The sequence below is a fragment of the Leucopleurus acutus genome (assembly GCF_964270905.1).
Source record: "Leucopleurus acutus genome assembly, chromosome: 19".
Lineage (NCBI taxonomy): Eukaryota > Metazoa > Chordata > Mammalia > Artiodactyla > Delphinidae > Leucopleurus > Leucopleurus acutus.
In genome coordinates, this window is record NC_139161.1 from 51,933,349 (window position 1) to 51,953,926 (window position 20,578).

At 51.0% G+C, this 20,578-nt stretch overlaps 2 protein-coding genes and 1 pseudogene across 6 annotated transcripts; 2 read left to right on the forward strand and 1 right to left on the reverse strand.

Annotated features, from left to right (window-relative positions):
- Window positions 1–254: 254 nt before the first annotated feature.
- LOC309976253 (eukaryotic translation initiation factor 3 subunit E-like) lies at window positions 255–1,461 on the reverse strand (annotated as a pseudogene). The gene has a single exon. The product of its transcript is annotated as a eukaryotic translation initiation factor 3 subunit E-like (transcript).
- Window positions 1,462–8,569: 7,108 nt separating this feature from the next.
- Window positions 8,570–16,457, forward strand: LOC309975248 (tumor necrosis factor ligand superfamily member 12). The gene is made up of 7 exons (XM_082860248.1): window positions 8,570–8,737; window positions 8,898–8,945; window positions 9,530–9,602; window positions 10,269–10,322; window positions 10,407–10,442; window positions 15,407–15,531; window positions 15,697–16,457. The coding sequence occupies exons 1-7, from the start codon at window positions 8,579–8,581 to the stop codon at window positions 15,946–15,948; spliced, it is 747 nt and encodes a 248-aa protein (XP_082716374.1). The 5' UTR covers window positions 8,570–8,578; the 3' UTR covers window positions 15,949–16,457.
- A 906-nt stretch (window positions 16,458–17,363) lies between these two features.
- Window positions 17,364–20,248, forward strand: TNFSF13 (TNF superfamily member 13). Of its 4 annotated transcripts, none has more exons than XM_082860243.1 (7): window positions 17,364–17,894; window positions 18,103–18,147; window positions 18,251–18,320; window positions 18,474–18,521; window positions 18,613–18,731; window positions 18,930–19,083; window positions 19,332–20,248. In XM_082860243.1, the coding sequence occupies exons 1-7, from the start codon at window positions 17,637–17,639 to the stop codon at window positions 19,439–19,441; spliced, it is 804 nt and encodes a 267-aa protein (XP_082716369.1). In that variant the 5' UTR covers window positions 17,364–17,636; the 3' UTR covers window positions 19,442–20,248. The 4 variants fall into 4 exon arrangements, with proteins under 4 accessions (XP_082716369.1, XP_082716370.1, XP_082716371.1 ...); XM_082860244.1 differs by having other exon boundaries at window positions 18,930–19,068; XM_082860245.1 differs by lacking the exon at window positions 18,103–18,147.
- Window positions 20,249–20,578: the final 330 nt, after the last annotated feature.

Consider the following 20,578-nt stretch of genomic DNA (forward strand, 5'->3'; position numbering starts at 1 on the left):
CAAAGTTAAAGGCTCTGAGGATGATCTGCTGTCTCCAAGGGTCCAATCCCTGTTTTTTTCCACTAGCAGGTGTGATCACAGGCCTGGCAGAGGCGCATAATGACTTTCCCTCCTCAGCAAGGCTTCCTGCTTTGCAATTTTTTTTTCCTTTTACAAATTGAAATGCTGCATTCATTTGATAACGAATCAAGTAGAACAGAGGAGATTATGGTGAAAAACAACAGTGCCTCACCCCTTCCCATCCTGTTCCACCCAACACCCTCCTGTGACCTAGAGGCAACCCCATTTTTTTTTTAATGGCATAAATGAAACAGCCAATTTTATTCAAATTCTCCAAAATTTATGCTCAATATGTTGTTTCTAAAATGTTTCACCTTTGTATAATGGCTTTATTATTTCATCTTTCTTTTATAGTTTTTTCATTTTTTTCTGTACAGTTCTTCAGTAGAAGCCAGAGTCCTGAGTTGCCCAGTTAGGAGCCTCTGACCTACTATTCTGATTGAGTTTCTTCTCAATATTCATGGCCAACATCTGGCTTCTAAATGAAAGGCTTTTGGTCTTTTCAATCACTTCCTGATAGGGTGAGACTGCACTGTTACCCATAACCACATGACCTAATTTAGAATCAATCTTGGCATCCAGTCTTGAATTTCTAATCAAATTTACAATCCACCTTTCAGCTTCTTCTGGAGTCACGTTCAGTTTATCTGCCAACATGTTTATGCTGCTTCATTGATGGATGCGACAAAGTGTCTCAAATACGGAGAGACAGGCATTTTCAATGAAATCCTCAAGCCACCAAGAAGAAATCATTCACTAGCACTGATTCACATTCCCTTAGCTTTTTCTGAGCCCCATCAAAGTCAAAGTTAACATATAAGCATTCAACAGACTCTGTAATTGGGTTTTTATATGTGTAAGACTCCTGTTGAATAACTTTGACCAGATCTTTTAGCACCTGCCGGCGTTTTCAGACATCTTTGTTTGTTATGACTGCTGTGGTCAAATAGCGGAGAATATGTGGACACATTGTCTGAATTGTGTTAAGATACGGTGGCTGGTAAAGGAAGAGATCAATAATGTTATCACACCCTTTAGGGTGATTGAAGAAAACAGAGACCAATGAATGAGCCACATTCGCTGCTGAAGAGGCTGAAGTGGAGAACTCACAGAATTATTATCTATCGTCTCTTTTAATGGTGTATGGTCTTCCATGGCTGCATTCCAATTCTGCATTAAGATTTCAGAGGCCAGTTTTCCCCAGAGTGAACTCAAAGCATTTCTATCCATTGCTGGAACCAACACTCTAAAGAAGTAAAGATATTCTGCTGCTCCAGAGTAATTTCCACATTCATATTGGAATTTTGCATATCTGTAGAGTGTATCTAAATATTCCTGCCTAAAACCATGCTTGTCTGCCAGGTAGTCAAACAGCATCTGACCATCCCTGGTTGACTGCATTTGAGGCAACCCCTTTTAATGGTTTCTGTTTTTATTTCTTTTGGAAGTTGTTTCCAAAATTCCTAGCTCGAATGCCCGTACTTTATTTCTTTATATATCAATTTTAGTGAATGTTGAGTTTCCAATATAAAACATGAGGCGTTTAACTCATTTACCCTCCCTCTCCCTCTCTTCTTCCCAATAATGACTATTTATAGTATTATTTTTGTTTTTATATTAATGATTTTGGTTCCATCTACTTGCCTCAGCATCTCTAGCAAGAGAGGCCAGCTTGTGACTCCTCTTTCTCTCCTCACTCCCACATGCAAACTTTTCTCAGTTTCACATTTATTGTACAAAGTCAAGATTTTGGGTATTTACAATTGTTCCTGCAACCACAAACAAATCTTCTTGATTTTTCTATGTCGACTCCAAAGGTTAAGATCCGATGAACAGTATTGACATTATGAGGGCCTTGTGAATACTGGTCACACTCAAACAACAGGCTGGAACCCCGCGCCCCCTGCAGTAGAAGTGCGGGGTCTTAACCATTGGACCACCAGGGAAGTCCCAGGATTACACCTTCTCTTCAATGCACTCAATCCCACAACCCAGGAGAATGTTTCAAGCATTAAGGTCATTGATTAATACTAGATCAATTAAATACCATCATGTCATATTACAACTTGCCTATCATTTAAACATTTATTTATTTAGTTTGGCTGCACCGGGTCTTAGTTGCAGCACGCGGGGTCCTCCTTGCGGCATGTGGGATCTTTTATTTCACTTGTGTCATGCGGACTTCTCGGTTGGCCCACAGACTTCTTAGTTGTGGCATACGGACTCTTCGTTGCAGCGTGCATGTGGGATCTAGTTCCCCAACCAGGGATCGAACCTGGGCCCCCTGCATTGGGAGTGTGAAGTCTTACCCACTGGACCACAAGGGAAATCCCTTGCCTATTATTTAAACCAAGAATTCCTTCTTCAGTTTTGGAATTTTCCTAGAGATTCTGACGGCTTTTCTTTCTTCTTGTACTCCTTAGCTATAGCATGTCTTTTTTTCCCCCGAGTTATTGTTCATACCATTTATACAATTCAATCCACATTTTTGCTTCCTCCTCCAGGTAGAACCCATTACTCCCTAAGTCATCATCCTTCATTCCCTGTTCTTTGGGCTTAGATCCACTGTTTCCTGTATATTATTTTGTCTTCTTTCTGGTTTGCTACCACATTTTCTGGAATACATCCTCAATTTTCTAGAAAAGTGTGTGTGGAGGCCAACTTTGTGTGTCAGAACAAGTCTTTATCTGTTTGACCAGATATATATAGAATTCTAGGTAGAAATTCTTTTCTCTCAAAATTGTGCAGGCATGTCTCCATTCAGTCTTCTAGGATTCACTGGTATTGACACAAAGTCTGTAGCCATTTTGATTCTTGTTCCTTTGGAGAGGAATAGTTTTTCTCTTTAGAAACTTTTAACATCTTCCCTTTATTCCTGACGTTCTGAAATTTCATGAGGAAGTATCTAGATATGGATAATTTTTCATTCATCATCTTGAGCATACAGTAAACCCTTTCAGAATGAAGACATGACTTTTTCTGGAAATTATCTCTTATTTTTTTCTAAGATAGTTTCCTTCCCTCCAATTCCTTCATTATTATTTTCTGGGGTTCCTAATAACTGTATGATCCTTCTGGATTGGTCCTCTGTGTTTGCTATCTTTTCTCCCTGATTTCCATTTTTCCTCTTTTCTTTTTTTTTTATGAATTTATTTATTTATATTTTTGGCTGCGTTGGGTCTTTGTTGCTGTGCGTGGGGTTCCTCTAGTTGCTGCGAGCAGGGGCTACTCTTCGTTGCGGTGCGTGGGCTTCTCATTGCAATGGCTTCTCTTCGTTGCAGAGCACGGGCTCTAGGTGCGCAGGCTTCAGTAGTTGTGGCACACAGCATCAGTGGTTGTGGCTCACAGGCTCAGTAGTTGTGGTACACGGGCTTAGGTGCTCCAAGGCACGCGAGATCTTCCCAGACCAGGGCTCGAACCCGTGTCTCCTGCATTGGCAGGTGGATTCTTAACCACTGCGCCACCAGGGAAGTCCCCCATTTTTCCTCTTTTTATTCTATATTTTTGGAGATTTTTTTTCTTAACTCTATGTTGTAATCCTTCTATTCAACATTTATTTTTGCAACCACATTTTTAGTCTCTGCAAAATAATTTTTGTTCTCTGATTGTTCCTCTCTCACACAACATCCTGTTCTTGCTTTATGGATGTTTCGTCTTCTTGAATCTCCAAGTATATTAGATAGTTCTCTTTGTACTAGGAATTATCTGTTTTCTCCAGTGTCAGGTTTTTTTTGTTTGCTTATTTTGATCTTTCTTTGCATGCTACTTGTTCTCCCATATGCATGTAGATCCTTGGTAATATTTAATAAAGAACTACCTAGGTATCCTGGATTTCCTCTGCTGGTATATAAATTATACTCTTTCTCCTCTAGGTTTTTCCCTGGTGGAAATTTGGCCTAGAAATTCTTTGTGCATCAAAATAGGACATATCAACTGAAAGGTTTCAATTGGAGTAGGGAAGGTTGATGGTCAACTGTCAGGCAGTGGGCCACCCCAAATGCTAGAATGAGAGACACTTATTCTGAACCTCCAACATTCATACCAGAAGCATTAACTTCCCTCAGACAATTGATTCCATTTCTTTGGAGACAAGATGTCTGACATTTTGTCTGAGGGAAAATGCCTTCTGGTGAGGAAGGGAAGTAGAGTCATAACTGATGCTGGTGGCCTGTCTTCCAGGCCTTCAATCAATTTTGGGTTTTCAGTCCCCCTTCTCCCACTTTCCTTTGCCTGTTGGCCAAGACCGTGGCCTCTCCTTGGCAGCCTAAGCAGCCAGGCTTGGCTGGACACCCCCTCCATCTTGGCTGTCTTTCCTTTTGATACTGTCTACTTTGGTTTCAGTGGGATCTGAGGGGAGATTGGTGATGAGGAGTATGCCTGACCTGGGATCAGAAATCCTGTTTTATTTCCTAATTGTTCCACACGTCCAATACCCAGACTGACAGAGGCCCATGGTAATGGCTCACTCGTCAAGCTCAGTGAAAATCAAAGAACTCTTTAATGAATATCAGGGTCATCTCTAAACACAAGGCTCGCACGTTCATCTCAGGGCTCTGGCCTCAGAGCTGAGGAGAGAGTGGGTAAACTGAGGAAGGAAACCGAATTGCTTCAAGAAAACACAAGCATTGCCTTTATGTGGGTCAGGCTTTTCCAGATGGAGGTCTCTCTGGTCACCTGAAGGAAGGGGGCTTGTGCAGGGACATACCCCCGTGGCTGACAAAACCAAGACCTTCCTCAGCTCGAGGCCTGGTGGGAAGAGCCAGCCACCCTCAGGAGTGCACACAAGCTCCTCAGATCCTCTTCAGTTCCTCACCCGCTCAGACAATGGTGTCTGGTACCAGTTTGCATCTTGCTATTCTGTCCTTGACTTTTTCCAACTCTTGCCCAATAATCCCTTTCCACTCTGTCATCCCTTTCTTCATCTCATTTGTATGCACCCAGAAAACCCTAATCACACCTATTAAGCACAGAATAAAGACAGAGAAAACCTTGCTTCAAGGGAAAAAGGAAAGTCACAAGTCTGAAGTAAAATTAAATTTAAATCAGTGTCATTAAGTGATATAAATCCTGAAAATGACCAGAATTCCTTCTGGGCTTCCAAAGCCTCCTGGGCTTCTTCCTTCTCCCTGTATTAAATGTGAACCACTAGAATCCCCAATAAAGATCTGTCCATTCATTCATTTATTAAATATTTATTGAGTGCTCCCTGTTTGCCTGATACTTCGCTAGTCACCAAGTACAAACAGAGGAGAAGAAGACATATGTCGGTCCCGTCCCCTTGGGGCTTTCAGTTCAATCAACCAACAAATGTTTATTAAGCATCTATTATGTAGGTTGAGAACTGAAACCAGGGATACTCATTCAGCTTAACATTGATTTAAAAAAATTGTTTTAACTATTTATTTTTGGCTGCGTGGGGTCTTTGTTGCTGCACGCAGGCTTTCTCTAGTTGCGGCGAGCGGGGGCTACCCTTCCTTGCGGTGTGCGGGCTTCTCATTGCGGTGGCTTCTCTTTGTTGCGGAGCATGGGCTCCAGGCACGCGGGCTTCAGTAGCTGTAGCACACGGGGTCAGTAGTTGTGTCTCGCGGGCTCTAGGGCGCAGGCTCAGTAGTTGTGGCGCACGGGCTTAGTTGCTCCGTGGCATGTGGGATCTTCCCAGACTAGGGCTCGAACCCGTGTCCCCTGCATTGGCATGCAGATTCTTAACAACTGTGCCACCAGGGAAGTCCCAACATTGATTTTTTTTTTTTTTTGGCTGCGCTGGGTCTTCGTTGCTGCGCACGGGCTTTCTCTAGTTGCTGTGAGCGGGGGCTATTCTTCGTTGTGGTGCTCGGGCTTCTCATTGCGATCGCTTCTCTTGTTGCAGAGCATGGGCTCTAGGTGTGCAGGCTTCAGTAGTTGTGGCACACGGGCTCTAGAGCACAGGCTTAGTAGTTATGGTGCACGGGCTTAGTTGCTCCGTGGCATGTGGGATCTTCCTGGACCAGGACTCAAACCCATGTCCCCTGCATTGGCAGGTGGATTCTTAACCACTGCGCTACCAGGGAAGTCCCTTAACATTGATATTAACATGACTATTCCACTGCCTTCATTGACATAACATTTTTCCAAGAGACTTGCCCAGAAAGATGAATATTGCAAATTAACTTTATTGCTTATTTATTGCTGACAGTTTGCACCCTAAGACTGTTTGAACCCCTCACCTCAAAATCCTCATTATTCTGTGTTCATTCTAAACTATTACGCCATGACCCTTCCCCAACCCTAATCAACCCCCGCTCCTACCCCATCATGGAAAGACTCTCCCCCTTTTTTTTTTTTTTTTTTTTTTTGCGGTACGCGGGCCTCTCACTGTTGTGGCCTCTCCCATTGCGGAGCGCAGGCTCAGCGGCCATGGCTCGTGGGCCCAGCCGCTCCGCGGCATGTGGGATCTTCCCAGACCGGGGCACGAACCCGCGTCCCCTGCATCAGCAGGTGGACTCCCAACCACTGCGCCACCAGGGAAGCCCAGACTCTCCCCCTTTAAATGAGATTTCAGAGTCTCAATAAATGTCATGGCCTTACTCATCTCCCTGTGAAGTGTTGTCAGACTGTCAAGGGGTAAGCAATAAACCTGGCTTTATCTTGTCAATAAAGAGATATCTTTATCTTGTCAAAAAGATATCACGAGGTTGCTCTCGTGATATCTGGGGAGCCAGCATTTGATAAAGTGCTGGGAGCACAGTAGTGACTGATGTCCTCCAAGAGTTTACATTCTAGAGATAGACGATAAGCAGATAAACCAGGAAATATGCAATTTGTATTTTACAATGTAGTTGGGGAGATAGTAGCCAAACAGATCATTACAAATTACAAACAGAGCATTACAAAATAACTAAGAAGGAAATAAAGACTAGAGAACGGGGGAAGTTGGGAACCTAATTTTAAAAAAATGATCTAGAAAACTCTCTTTGAAGTGACTTGAGCCGGGGGTGAGGGTGGTCTGAGTGTTCCAGGTAAGGGGAATAACTGGTGTTGAGACCCTGAAGCAGGAAGGTGGTTCAGAAAGGTTCCATAACGGAAGAGAAACCAAGTCAGGAGGGCAGCGTGGGAGCGGGCAGGACTGAGCAGAGGGGGAAGGCGGAAGGGTCTCCACATCCTTACCTTGTTCAGAACCACTGCTTTACCTTGTTGTTTAACTATGACTTTTGCAACAGAGTTTTTTTCTAATCCAGTACTTCTCTTTGCAAATATGCAGAGGTGAACACTGCATAGTTTAAAGGAACTTTGGAGGGTCTTACCGTTTACAAAAGTGTTTTCATGGCAAAAAGGGTCCAGCTTTTACGAAATTCAACTGAGTAAATTTGAAGGTCTAATTGGCTTTATTCAACATTCATGAATCGGGCAGCATCCCATTTAACAAGCAGAAAGGCCTCTGAGGAGTTGAACCAAAGGGATCTTTTATAGGGACAAAGCATTTATTAGCAAAAGAAAAGAAAGGATTGTTTCAGGCAAGGTCCCCTTCCCTTAGGGGCCGGGAAGGGCAGGAGTCTTTTGGAAACTACCTCACTAGTGTGGATCAGGAAATTCCAGACTGATTGGTTGAAAACTCAACTCCTGGGAGAGGCTGTAACTGCAATTAGGTTAGGGATTACGTTTTGGTTTTGCTAACGTGGCTTTGCGCCACGTTAAATTTAAAGAGTTCTTGTAGCTCCACTTGAGCTCAGGTTAGCCCTATTATTTGTTTAAGTGGCTTCTGTGTTTCCAGAGAAGTGCATTCGGGGAACACACTTGGCGGGGTTGGGGGGCGATGTTTCTGGCACACAGGTCTAGAAGCTTGCTCTCCCCAGCTGCATGACCCCGGGGTTTAAATCAACTACCAACTGATTTGCTAAAAGAAGTGAAAACCCAACCCGCGCTAATGGATACCCGCAGGCTCTTTCCGTCACTTACAGGAAAGAATCGTCTTTCCGTGCAGCTGCTAAAATCCAAATGCGCCTTGGCCTCTAACCGTGTTGACTGAGGGATTGCCTAGTTACCTTGGTCTGGAGGCCTAAATTAGCAATCTCGCTTGGGCAGGACTAGACCTGCAGGAGCTGCAGTGCTGTCGCCCCGGCCACCCGTACACAGCCCGAGTGGAGTTTCTGCTCCTTTCAGCCCTCGCTGCCTCTCTCCCGCCGGCCGGCCGCGTGGAGGGCGCTCAGCCGCACACCCCATCTCGCCCACTGCGCACTCACACAAACACTGCCCCGCTTTTCCACGCCCGGGCGGTGCGTGCCCCCGGCCGGGACTCGCTCTGTGGTCTGCACGCGGAGCGGCGCGCGTCCCGCTCCGTGCGCTGCTCTCGGCCGGGCTCGGAGTTTAATCTCACACACAGTGTCCGGCTTCCTGTCCTCATCACACACACACACACCCCCTCCCGCCCCGTTTCCCTGGCCCCTCCCTCTCTCCAGCCCGATCCGCCCGCCGGCTCCCCCTCCCCCGATCCCTCGGGTCCCGGGATGGGGGGGCGGTGAGGCAGGCACAGCCCCCCGCCCCCATGGCCGCCCGTCGGAGCCAGAGGCGGAGGGGGCGCCGGGGGGAGCCGGGCACCGCCCTGCTGGCCCCGCTTGTGCTGGGCCTGGGCCTGGCGCTGGCCTGCCTTGGCCTCCTGCTGGCCGTGGTCAGCCTGGGGAGCCGGGCATCGCTGTCTGCCCAGGTGAGGCCCGCCTGCACACCCCTCCCTGGGCAGATCAGGAGCGGACTCTGCCGAGCAGCTGATGGGGCCGGGTGGGCCGAGGGCAGGGGGCCAGGAAGATGGGTGGAGGGTGAGATGTCAGGTGGAGAAGGACAGGGTGACGCTGCCTCCTTCCCAGCAGGAGCCTTCCCAGGGGGAGCTGGTGGCAGAGGAGGACCCCGACCCGCTGGTGAGTGGGGGTGGGTGCTGGCCTCGGGCTGCTGGGCATGGGAAGTGTGCGCCGGCTGAGGATGCAGGGTGTGCCCCGGTTGTGCCAGCCGTGTGCGGGGGTGTGCACCAGCCGCGCCGTGGGGCATGGGTACGTGAGAGAGAGGGTGACAACTGTGTGTGAGGGGTTTGTGCCGCGCTTGTGTCAAGCCGAGTACGAAGCGTTTAGTGGCCGTGGTGGAAGTGGGAGTGTGTGGGAGTCTGTGTGGGAGAGGGATGCTGGCTGTGTGTGTGGTGCGTGTACCCACTGTGCATGCTGACTGGGTGTGGGCGTGTGTGCAATGTACCAATGGCTGGTTGGGCGGAGCAGAATAGGGGGATGTGGCTGGTTGTGGGAAGGGGGGCGAGGGCTGCGGCCTGACCCTGGAACTTGCCTCCTCGTGGCCCTGGCCACTCTTGGCTGGGAGGCTCGGTCCCTCCCTAAGGTCCCTCCCTGTGCCTCTTGCTGGCTGGGGCCTCTCGTGACGGGCCCCCTGTCGGTCTCAGTTTATGCCTCTGGGAGTCCCTGGCAAGATCCGGGTTTAGCCCTGCCCTTAACGTCCCTAGGACCTGAATCCCCAGACAGAGGAGCGCCAGGATACCTTGCCTTTCCTGAAACTGGTTCGGCCTCGCAGGAGTGGTGAGCAGCCCTTTATCCCAACCTCAGGAATAATAATAGCGGCTGGTCTGTGGTGGCTTCTGGACTCATTATTGCTTTTGTTCATCATAACAGCCCCGTGAAGCAGGCAGAGCAAAACCCATTATCCTCATTTACGGATAGAGAAGCTGAGGCACTGAGAGTAAAGGGGGGTTCAGAGTCATGGAAACTCGAACCTAGAATTCTGACCCTCCCTCTGAAGCTCCTTCCATGGCATAGACCTGCTTCTCGCTTCAGACCCTACCCCAGATATGAAGGCGGGATGGCCAGGAATTAGGAGAACCCCTGGGGTCCTGATGAAGATGAGGTGGGGGAGTCAGGCCTGAAGCCCAAGAAGCAAAGAGACTTATGACTGGGGTGACCGTGTGACCACGTATCCAGGTTTGCAGGGGGCTGTCCTGGCTTACACCTGTTGGCTCAGAGCGATGATTAATAACACCCCTATTGCTCTCAGAAGCATCCCAGTTTGGATAATAAATTATCAGCGGCTCTACCTATGGAGGAAGATAAGGCCTGAGGTTCTGAGGCCAGGAGTCTGGATGAGAATAAGGATGCCAGGGTTTTGAGGGGGATGGGGCTGAGAGAGCAGCTCCTGGCCCCTCTAGACGTGGGGACTGCTTTGCCCATCTGTCTTTCTTTGATTCTCAGCACCTAAAGGCCGGAAACCACGGGCGCGCAGAGCGATTGCAGCCCACTATGAAGGTGGGTGACCGTGAGCCATGCCCAGGGAGAAGGGGTGGCAGAGGGGCAGGGCAGGGCTCACCAACCCTTTCCTGTGTCTTACAGTTCACCCACAACCGGGACAGGACGGAGCGCAGGCGGGTGAGACCCCATCCCCACCTCTGAGCTCTTCCCTGACCTCCATAGCACTGGCCTTCTAGACAAGGGCCCCCCCAAAACCTTGACTTCCCACCCTCATCCCCGCCTTTAGCCTCAGAACCCCAGAAGCCAGTTGAGGAAAGTGCTTAGGGCTCGCTTCTCTCAGCTCCCGAACCTGAACTTTCTCCGTGACTCAGACATAGGACCCTGGGGGAGGCCCCTTCCCCTCCCAGAGCACAGGCAGATTCCCCCCACCACACCACCAGCCCAGCTTCTCCTTTAGCCCTCGCTTGTCTCCAAGAAGCATCTTTGCTTTTTGTTTTTCCTCTTCTTTCCCCTCCATATTCCAAGAGTCTTCTTGCTCTGATCATTTTTCTCCAAATGTTTCCAGTCTCTGCTCTTCTTTTCCATCCCTACCCCACTCCCCACCTCAGCGCCATGACCTCGGAACCTCAAACTCATTCTCCAGTCCCTTCCCCATTCTAGACTTTCCCCGCCCCTACTCTGTCCCACCTGTGTTGCTAAGCTAAGCCCCCCTGAAGCCCGCCTTCCATTATTCTGTTGCTTTTCTGCTTGGATTGCAGCCTCTCCCTGGTCTGGTCTCAACCTATTTTCCTGGCACACCCTTATGCCTTCTCCACATTTGTTGGGCTGACACCCCCTCCCCATCAGCGTGCCTCGTCTGGACTTTGCACATCCTGTTCTCTCACCTGGAATGCTCTTCCATGTGAGAGGTCAGGAGGCAAGACATGAGAGTGGCTTAGTCTAGGGGTCTGGCAGCAGAGATGGAGAGAAGTAGATGGATTCAGCGTGTGGCTTGAAGATAGGGTTTGCTGTGGGGATGAGAAGGATAAGGGAGGGGGGGAATCAGAAATGACTTCTAGGTTTTTAACTTGGGCATCTTTGAGAATAATGTTGCCATTTATTAAAATGGGGGTTAACCAGGGAGGAAATAGGTTGCGAGGTGTGTAAATTAATAATTGAATTTGAGATCTAATAATAACTAAGTGGATATATAATAGTAAACAAGTGAGTTTCACAATCGGTCACTGCACACGGTAGAGTACACATCCTGGGCAGGATGTGTAGGGTCAGGAGTCCTCACCAGATGGGGGTATTTAAAGCTATAGGTCTGGATGAGACACTTAGGGGAAAGATGGGCTCCACAAATGAAGCCCTGAGGCTCTTGGACCTTTACAAGTGGAGCAGAGGAGGAGAACCCAGCAGAGACTGAGAAGCAGCCAGAGAGAGGGGAAGAAACCCAGGGAGGGTGGTGTCCTGGAGTCTCGGGGGGGACACAGTTTTAAGAAGGAGGATGTGGCTGTCTGTGTTGAATGCAGATGACCAGTCACATGAGATGAGAACAGACAAATGACCGCTGGGTTTGGTAACATTAAAAGTCAACTGGTGACCTTGTCAAGGGCGGTGTCAGTGGTGTGGTCAGGATGGAAGCCAGCATGGATTAGGTTAAGAGAAAATGGGAACTAGGAATCGGAGACAGTGACAACCCTTTCCAGAAGTTTCTCTGTGACAGGAGCAGAGAAATGGGCCAGGAGGTAGAGGAGGATGTGAATCAAGGAAAAGTTTGGTCTTTTTAGTGGTAAACAATACTGCGTGAGTCTTAGCTAATACTTATTCAGTGTTTAATCTCATCTAATCCTTGAAACAGTCCTGAAAGGAAGATAATCCAATCATCTCCATTTTACAGATAGAGGGGATGTAACTTGTCCGGGTCATGATGATACTAAGAGGTGGAGACAGGATTTGAACCCAGCTAGTGTGTGCTTGTGTTCCAGACACTGTGTGAGAGGCAACTGCTGGTGCATGGGTGGGGGAACCTGCAGGGCAACATCAAGAATGTGGGAGGGGGTGGGTTCCAGAGGAAAGAGAGGGACACATCATCCCATCACCATAAGAGGCTCAATGGCAAACATGAGAACAGGTTGGTTTGTGGTTTCGGTGGCAGGACGTGGGGGAGCCCTTAGCTGATGACTTCTAGGTCCTCTGGAGAACGAGGGAGACAGCGGCAAGAGAGATGGTGCTAAAGCAAGCATAGTGGGGGAAAGAAGGACAACTGCCATGCAGTGAGGAATGAGTTGTGATTGTGAAACTGAGTGACACCACGGTCCCAGACACACCATGCCCTTAGCCACAACCAGCTCAAACTGGTTCCCTAGCCAGGAATGCCCTCTCTCCCTCTCTCGCCCTACTCTTCCTGCCCCAGGCCGACCTTCCTTTTTTCTGTATGGACCATTTATTTCAGCGGTTACCCAGACATTCATTCATTCGTTGACTCAACACACACGCCCTGAGATCCCACTGTTTGTAAGGACCCGGCTAGGTGCCCACAGTGAATAATACCCAGACCTCTTTACAAGGAATTGCTGTCCAGGAGAAGAGACAAGCATATAAATTTGTAAATTACAATGTGATACAACAACAACAATAAAGAAAGTAGCCAGAGGCGCGTGGCGGCACAGAGGAGACCACTTTACAATGGGGTAAGGGACTCCTTCCCCAGGAAGGTGTGGGCCTTGAAGTGTGAGTGTGAGATGGACGGGGGGGGCAGGGGCCACTTGTGCAAAAGTCCCGAGTCTGCCAAGAGTACGACGAGGCTGGGGGACCGGGGCAGCGCAATGTGGCTGACGAGACAGAACTAGAAGAGCAACATGGGGTGAGGCCAGAGAAGAATACGGAGCCAGGTCACAAATGGAATCTGGAAGTTATCCTGAGGTCAAAACAAGAGAGGCAGGCTCGCATCTGCATTTTAGAAACGTCACTCTGTGGCTCTGTGTCGCGTAGCCAGTAAACTGGACCAGGCAAGACTGGAAACAGGGAGTCCAAAGAGGAAGCAGGCTGGGAAGAGTCCCAGTGAGAAGTGTCAGGGGCCAGACCAGGGAGGGAGACAGAGCCGTTTAGGTGGCAGAATTGCTAGAAACTGGTGATCAGTGAATGAAACGGGTAAAGGAGAGAGTGGCTTGGGTGCCTGGTAAGAGGTAGAACCAGGAACCCAATGTGGAATGCACACAGTCAAGCACATTTGGGACAGGGGGGGGACCAGGCTCAGTTTTTGGGGTTTTTTTGTTTTGTTTTTCAGGCTCAGTTTTGATCTAGGTGAGTGTGAGGTGCCAGGGGCTATTCTGATGGCAGGCAGGTAGCAGTGTCAGGAGGGGCAGGAAAGGGCAGGGCTGGAGGCTCAGGTTGGAGTCTGCAAAATAAAGGCCAAGGGAACCCCTAGGTGGGGATGAAAATGCCCAGCGAGCATTATGTTCTCCTTGAGAAAGCAGCAAGGACAGCGCACCGGGGCAGGCAGAGGGTGGGGCTGCTGGGGAAGGAAGCTGGCCGGGCTACGGAGATGAAGCCAATGAAGCCCTGGAGAGTGGCCCATGGACGCAAACAAGAGCGAGCTGTTGCCACGGCCGCCTCCTTCCCTCTATCTTCTCACCAGTGTGTGCTTGGTGCCCACACAGGGCAGGCCCAGCTCCAGGGGCTGGGGTGCAGTAACAAGACCAACACCTCTGTCCCCTGGGGGAGTCAGACCCCAAACTATCACAGAAGGAAATAAAATGATTTCCCTCCTTGGTGACTGCTGTGAGAGAAACGGGGTGAGTGGAGGAGAGATTATCGGAGACGAGCTATTTCAGGCTGGGAGGACTGGGGAGGTCTCTCAGAGGGATCAGTCTGACAGAAGGGGCCAGGCAGGGGAGGAATCCTGTGGGGAGGGAAGAGCAGTAAAAGCCCTGTGGAAACAATGAGCTTGGTGCGCCGCAGGAACAGAAAGTGGGCCGGAGTGGCTAGAGTCTTGTGACTTGGAGGAATGTGTGAGATTAGATGCGAGAGGTAAACAGGGGCAGCCCATAGAGGACCTGGGAAGCCACTTGAGACCCTGCTCTGTCATTTGATTATTTATCTTTACAATTTGCAATTACCCTCATTCTAGACTTTTTTTTTTTTTGGTAACAGCTTTCTTGAGCTATAATTCACATTCTATATAATTCCCCTGTTTAAAGTGTACAATGAAGTTTTTAGTATATTCACAGAGTTGTGAGATTGTCACTACGGTAATTTTAGAGAGTTTTCATTACCTCAAAAAGAAACCCTGTACCCTTTACCTGCCACCCCATATTTCCGTGATCCCCCGAGCCCTAAGCAACCACTAATCTACTTTCTGTCTCTATATATTTGCTTACTTGGACATTTCATAGAAATCATATAATACGTGATCCTTTGTGACTGGCTTCTTTCACTTAGCATAATGTTTTCAAGCTTCCTCCATATTGTAGTATGATTAGTATTCCATTTCTTTTTTTTTTTTTCCCCCTTGGCCCCAGCGTGTGGCTTGTGGGATCTTAGTTCCCCAGCCAAGGATCGAACCCGCAACCCCTGAAGTGGAAGTGCAGAGTCTTAACCACTGGACCGCCAGGGAAGTCCCATTATTGCATTTCATTTTATGGCTGAATCATATCTCATTGTATGGACTTAACACAATTTTCCTTATCCATTCATCAATGGATGGACATTTGGGTACCATTTTATTATTTTTAATTTTTTTTCTTTTTTCCCCTCTTTTTAGCTTTTTTTCCCCATATTTTCCTTTCCTCTTATTTTTAATTTTAATAATCTAAGTAATGTATGATTCAAGTAATGCATCGATACATTCTCCAAGTAGAAGAGCAAACAATACAGACACAAACTATAAAAGCCCCCATGCTTCTTCAATCCTCCTCTTCTCCCCAGAAGTGGCTGGTGACAACTTGCCCTGTTTGGTTCTGGTCATATACGTTGGGTTTCTTCACCGAATTTCCTATTACACTCCCAGCTCCCTAGGCCCTGGCGCCTCCCTTGCCCTGGGCCCTCTAGATATCTTCTGGGTAAGGTAGGCCCAAATGTTTATAAACTCAGTGGCTGGGAAGTGTGAGAAAGTTCTATAAAGGGATTTCCCCCTGTCTCTGAACATCCACATTCAGGTGTGGACGGGACGGTGAGTGGCTGGGAAGAGGCCAAAATCAACAGCTCCAACCCACTGCGCTATGACCACCAGAGCGGGCAATTTATGGTCACCCGGGCTGGGCTGTACTACCTGTACTGTCAGGTAAGCCCCACCTGGCTCCACGGGTAGAGCAGGAACTGAGGGAGAAGGGCTGGGCTTAAGGGGTGGGGGCAAGTTAAAGGTGGGGGAGGAGGAGCTTGGGGTCTGGGCTGGACAGGAGCCCAGGGCAAGCAGAGGCCTGGACTCCGCCCCCCGCCCCCCCCCCAGGTGCACTTTGATGAGGGGAAGGCTGTCTACCTGAAGCTGGACCTGCTGGTGGATGACACGCTGGCCCTGCGCTGCCTGGAGGAGTTCTCGGCCACAGCGGCCAGTTCCCTCGGGCCCCAGCTCCGTCTCTGCCAGGTGTCCGGGCTGTTGCCCCTGCGGCCAGGGTCCTCCCTGCGGATCCGCACCCTCCCCTGGGCCCATCTGAAGGCTGCCCCCTTCCTCACCTACTTTGGACTCTTCCAAGTTCACTGAGGGGGCCCTGGTCTCCCGATGGTTTGCCAAGGCCGCTGGCTCCCCACGGCAGCTCTCTGAGCACCCCAGTCCCCTCTGCCCACCCTGAGCGGCTCCTCCCCCAGAACTGCCTCTCCCTCTGTAGGCTGCCAGGGCACACTCAAGAGACGGCCATGCCACAGAAATAGTCCCCTCGTCTCTGACAGCTCCCCGCACTTCCAGCTCTCCACCTCACTAGCTCCCAAACCCCCATTTATCTCCTGACTCCCCACCCTGGCCGCAGCCCCCCAGGACACTGTGTTTACTGTACTCTGGGTGATGATGGGTCCTGAATACCCCTCTTCAGGCACTAAGAGGGGCTGGATGCCAGAGAGACTGGGACTAGGCCAGGAGTTCCCGAATGTGAGGGGTAAGAGACCAAGACATAATTCCTCCCCTGATAATTCCCTGTGGATTTTAAAAACAGATATTATTTTTATTATTATTGTGACAAAATGTTGATAAGTGGATATTAAAGAGAATAAGTCATGGTCGCTCTCTTTATTGGGCCTTAGGGGACATCCTCGGGGTAGCTGAGGGCCATGCGAAGGGGGTCTGGGAATTGGGGAGTGGGGGGCAGGACGCCCGGAATTCCAGGGCAATGTCCAGGCTTGGGAGTGCGGACCTACATGCCTCTAACGCCGAAGCATGAGCAGAGAGTCGAAAGGCAAACTGCCAGGAAAAAAAATCAATCCTCTGCCCAAGGTCCAGCAGAAGCGGCCTCATTTACCTATAGGAGGCGGGCTTCCTCCTGCGGGGAATCCCTGGGCTGGGAGGAACAGCAGCCCTTCCTCCTGGCAGCCTCGGAGACTTCAGCAGGTGCTGGCACAAGCCCTGGCTGGGACGCGGGGTGGGAGCAGGCCCAGCATGGGGGCTCAGGGGCAGGAAGCGGGACGCCAGGGCCCGGGAACACGGACACCTGTGTCCTCGGGGCCAGGGAGGAATCCTACAGTGGCAGGGGCTTGGGCTGTCTCTTTCTCTCTTTGTCCAGAGCCTTATGTAAGAGCTTTTCTTGGGAAACAGGAAGTCCTGCCTGCCAAGTTCAGCACACAGGGAGTAGTGCAGGCCTTATTCCAACACACCCGGCCTGGCCTTAACCCCAGAACTCAGCCAGTTTCTTGCTTCCGCGACCCTGGTTCTCCTCCCCACTGACGCCCTCCCCTTCTTTCCCACCTTTGGTCTCTCTCAGCAAACTGCCCCAGAGATCTCGCCCGTGCCCGGGCCAGAGGGTCTTCCACTCTCACCCCTCGACCCTCAATGCTGCCCAGCTCGTCCCTCCATCCCGGCTTCTGGCACCATGCCCCATAGCCAGCCAACCTTCCCTCCCCCACTTCTGGGGCCGCCCTGGGGTTCCTGTGCTCTGGCCGCTCCTCCTGGGTGTCACTGGCAGCCCTGTCCTTCTTAGAGAGACTGACAACAAATTCTCCTGAGGCTGGAGGAGGGTGAGGGGTCTCAGGACAACACTGGCCCCGCAGCGGGGTGCCAGGAGCACCAACAGTGCCCCGAGCTTGCTTTCTGCCTCCCTCCTTTTTATTCTCAAGTTCCTTTTTATTTCTCCCTTGCGTAACGCCCTTCTTCCCTTCTGCACCACTGCCTGCACGCCGACCCTCCCCGTCACCTCCTTGCTACCCCACTCCTGAGGCTACAGCTGTTGGCAGGGTCCCCAGCTCATGCCGACCTCATCTCCTTCTTTACTAGCCCCCAAAGGGCCCCCGGGAGACATGGGGGGCCCAGTCCGAGAGCCGGCACTCTCAGTTGCCCTCTGGTTGAGTTGGGGGGCGGCTCTGGGGGCTGTGGCTTGTGCCATGGTTCTGCTGACCCAACAAACAGAGCTGCAGACCTTAAGGAGAGAGGTGAGCCGGCTGCAGAGGACCGGAGGGCCCTCCGAGAAGGGGGAAGGGTATCTGTGGCTGAGCCCCCGGGAGCAGGTGAGTGAGGGGAGAAGGGTGTCTGGGGGAGAAGGGTGTCTGGGAGAGAAGGATGGGTGGCAGGGTGGTCTCCAGGCCTCTTGGTTCCAGCCGCCTGGTCTGCAAAGTTTTCAGTGGGTGCAAGAGAGGGTCCCAGGTTTGGAGGTCAAGGGAGCAACCATTTCAGGAAAGGAAATTGTTAAAGATTAATGCTTCTCGTACCTAACAGATCCTGGAGGACAGCCAGCACCAAGACTCAGGTTGCTGGGGAAAGGTGCAGGAGATGTGAGGCATTCCCGGGGCGGGGGAGGCCTGGGGGAAAGGCTTTCTGGGACCCTTGCATCTCAGCCTAACCCTGACCCTCTTTCCATGAGCAGAGCTCTGATGGCGTGGAAGCCCTGGAGAATGGGGAGAGATCCCGGAGAAGGAGAGCAGTAAAACAGAAGAGTGAGGCCCCCGGGGTGCAGCAGGGGTGGGAGGTGATCAAGCAGCACCGGGATTTGGAGGCTGAGACCCTGAGCCAGGGGTGAGGGTGGAGGGCTGACAACAGGGCAACGGGGGTAGGCGGGCGCTGCTGAGATTTCCTCCTTCTCTCCCCAGAGAAGCGCTCAGTCCTTCATCTTGTTCCCGTTAACATCACCTCCAAGGGTGAGCACTATTTTCAATAATGGCTTTTGAGGAGAGGCAAGAAAGCGTCTGAGTGCGCACAGACCCTGACTGCCACACTCCTTGCCTCCAGAGGACTCTGATGTGACAGAGGTGATGTGGCAACCAGCTCTCTGGCGTGGGAGAGGCCTGGAGGCCCAAGGATATGTCATTCGAGTCTGGGATGCTGGAATCTATCTGCTGTACAGCCAGGTAACCCCAAACACCCCCTGAGCCTCCCCTGAGGGCCTGGAGGCCTCTTCTCCCAAAGCCTTACGCCCCAGCACGGAGGGTTCCCAACCCCTATGGAGAGCACTTCTTCATTCCTCAGCTCCCTTGTCAGGGCTCCTGAGGCCGCCCAGACCTGAGCCACACTATCCCGTTTTCTTCATCTCCTCCCTTCCCTGCCAGGTCTTGTTTCATGATGTGACTTTCACCATGGGTCAGGTGGTATCCCGGGAGGGCCAGGGAAGGCAGGAGACTCTATTCCGATGTATACGAAGCATGCCCTCCAACCCCGACTGGGCCTACAATAGCTGTTACAGCGCAGGTGAGAGCCTGAGAGGTGGGTGAGCAGTTGAGGGTGGGTGCGAGGAGAGCAGGGGATCTCTGACCTTGGGGGCACTGGTGGGGGGGCTACAGCAGGGGGTTGGAAGAAGTGTGGGTGTAGAGGCAGAGCTGAGGAGTGAAGGACAGAACACCTTGGTCCTTACAGGAGGCAAAAACAAGGTTGAGCTGGAGAAGGGAGGGTGAAACATCAGAGTATCTTTATGGCCGTGCTTCACTGAGCATCTCTTTTCTCCCTTTTCTCAGGTGTCTTCCATTTACACCAGGGTGATACCCTGAGTGTCATAATCCCCCGGGCAAGGGCGAAACTTAGCCTCTCTCCACATGGAACCTTCCTGGGGCTTGTGAAACTGTGATTGTGTTGTAAAAGGTGGTTCTGAGCTTGGAAGACCAGGGTGGGTTCATTTTGGAGACAGCCAAGAGCTGACTAGACAAAAGACAGGGAACAGTCAGGAACAGAGGCCTCTTCTGGGTTTGACTGGAATCCCAGGTTTGACAGCTCATGACTCTCCCTTTCTCCCTTCTCCCCCCCCCCCCCGCCCCCGGACTTTGAATTCATGGATATTAAAGAGGTAGTAGAATATCTTGCTCTTAGTCTCCATCCAGCCCCAAATTCTTGAGGGAGTTGGGCGGGGGTGGGAAATGCCCGGCATTGTCTAGACTTGCTCTGGGTCCCACTGGAATGCTTCCAGAACAGCACCACCATCTAGCGGCAATCTGAGACAATGATCCTGCCTGTTGGCAGATGGCCACGACTCCTTCTGCCACTCAGGAAAACTCCTGGTTCTTTACCCCACACCTCTCTCTAGATATCCTCTGCCTCTCCACTCCACAAGAAGCCTCATCTTCACTCTCCTCTCTCCATCTATTGGGGCCCAGTTTCCATCACTGACTCCAGAGGTGTAATTATTATGCGCCCGTCTGCAGAAGGTGCCCAACGACGACGGTGCCCTTGCAGCCACATCATTACTCTTCGGGTGCCAACTTTTGCCTTTCACGCTCTCCACTGCCCTGGCGCCGGCAGGCCACTCTAAGCCTCTCTGGACTGGGAGGGGAGCCAGGGAGCCTCGGATAAATCGTACGCCCTAGTCCTGATCCTGTATCACTCCTTTGATCTCTCCTTTCTGCGCAAGCCCTGCCTAAAGTTAAAAAATAAAAGAGAATAAATGGAACCTCGGATCCATTTCCCATGCTGCTGTGCCTCAGCTCCGTCCCCGTACCAGGATCTCCCGGCCCTCCCGGCCCTCCACCGAAGCGCCTCACTGGACCGAGACGTCTCACTGAACCGAGGCGTCAGGGTCCTCAGCTCAAGCCCGGCGGCGCGTGGAACGCAGGGCTACGCAGCGCGGGGGCGGAGGGCGGGAGAGCGGCACGGGACACGCAGGCGCAAAAGAGCGAGTGGAGGCACCGCCCCGCACGGCCCGGGTTAAGCGGGTGTGCGCAGGCGTGGGGGTCATGGGCGGGACGGTCCCGTGGCGTCTGCGCTCTCGCGC

Excerpts from the sequence above, each read along its gene's own strand:
- LOC309975248 (XM_082860248.1), top strand. The coding sequence starts at position 8,579 with ATGGCCGCCCGTCGGAGCCAGAGGCGGAGGGGGCGCCGGGGGGAGCCG. Across the intron at positions 8,738-8,897 it reads GGGCATCGCTGTCTGCCCAG|GAGCCTTCCCAGGGGGAGCT; the intron begins GTGAGGCCCGCC and ends CCTTCCCAGCAG. Across the intron at positions 10,443-15,406 it reads ACAGGACGGAGCGCAGGCGG|GTGTGGACGGGACGGTGAGT; the intron begins GTGAGACCCCAT and ends ATCCACATTCAG.
- TNFSF13 (XM_082860243.1), top strand. The coding sequence starts at position 17,637 with ATGCCGACCTCATCTCCTTCTTTACTAGCCCCCAAAGGGCCCCCGGGA. Across the intron at positions 18,321-18,473 it reads GAGAGCAGTAAAACAGAAGA|AGAAGCGCTCAGTCCTTCAT; the intron begins GTGAGGCCCCCG and ends TTCTCTCCCCAG. Across the intron at positions 18,522-18,612 it reads CGTTAACATCACCTCCAAGG|AGGACTCTGATGTGACAGAG; the intron begins GTGAGCACTATT and ends CCTTGCCTCCAG.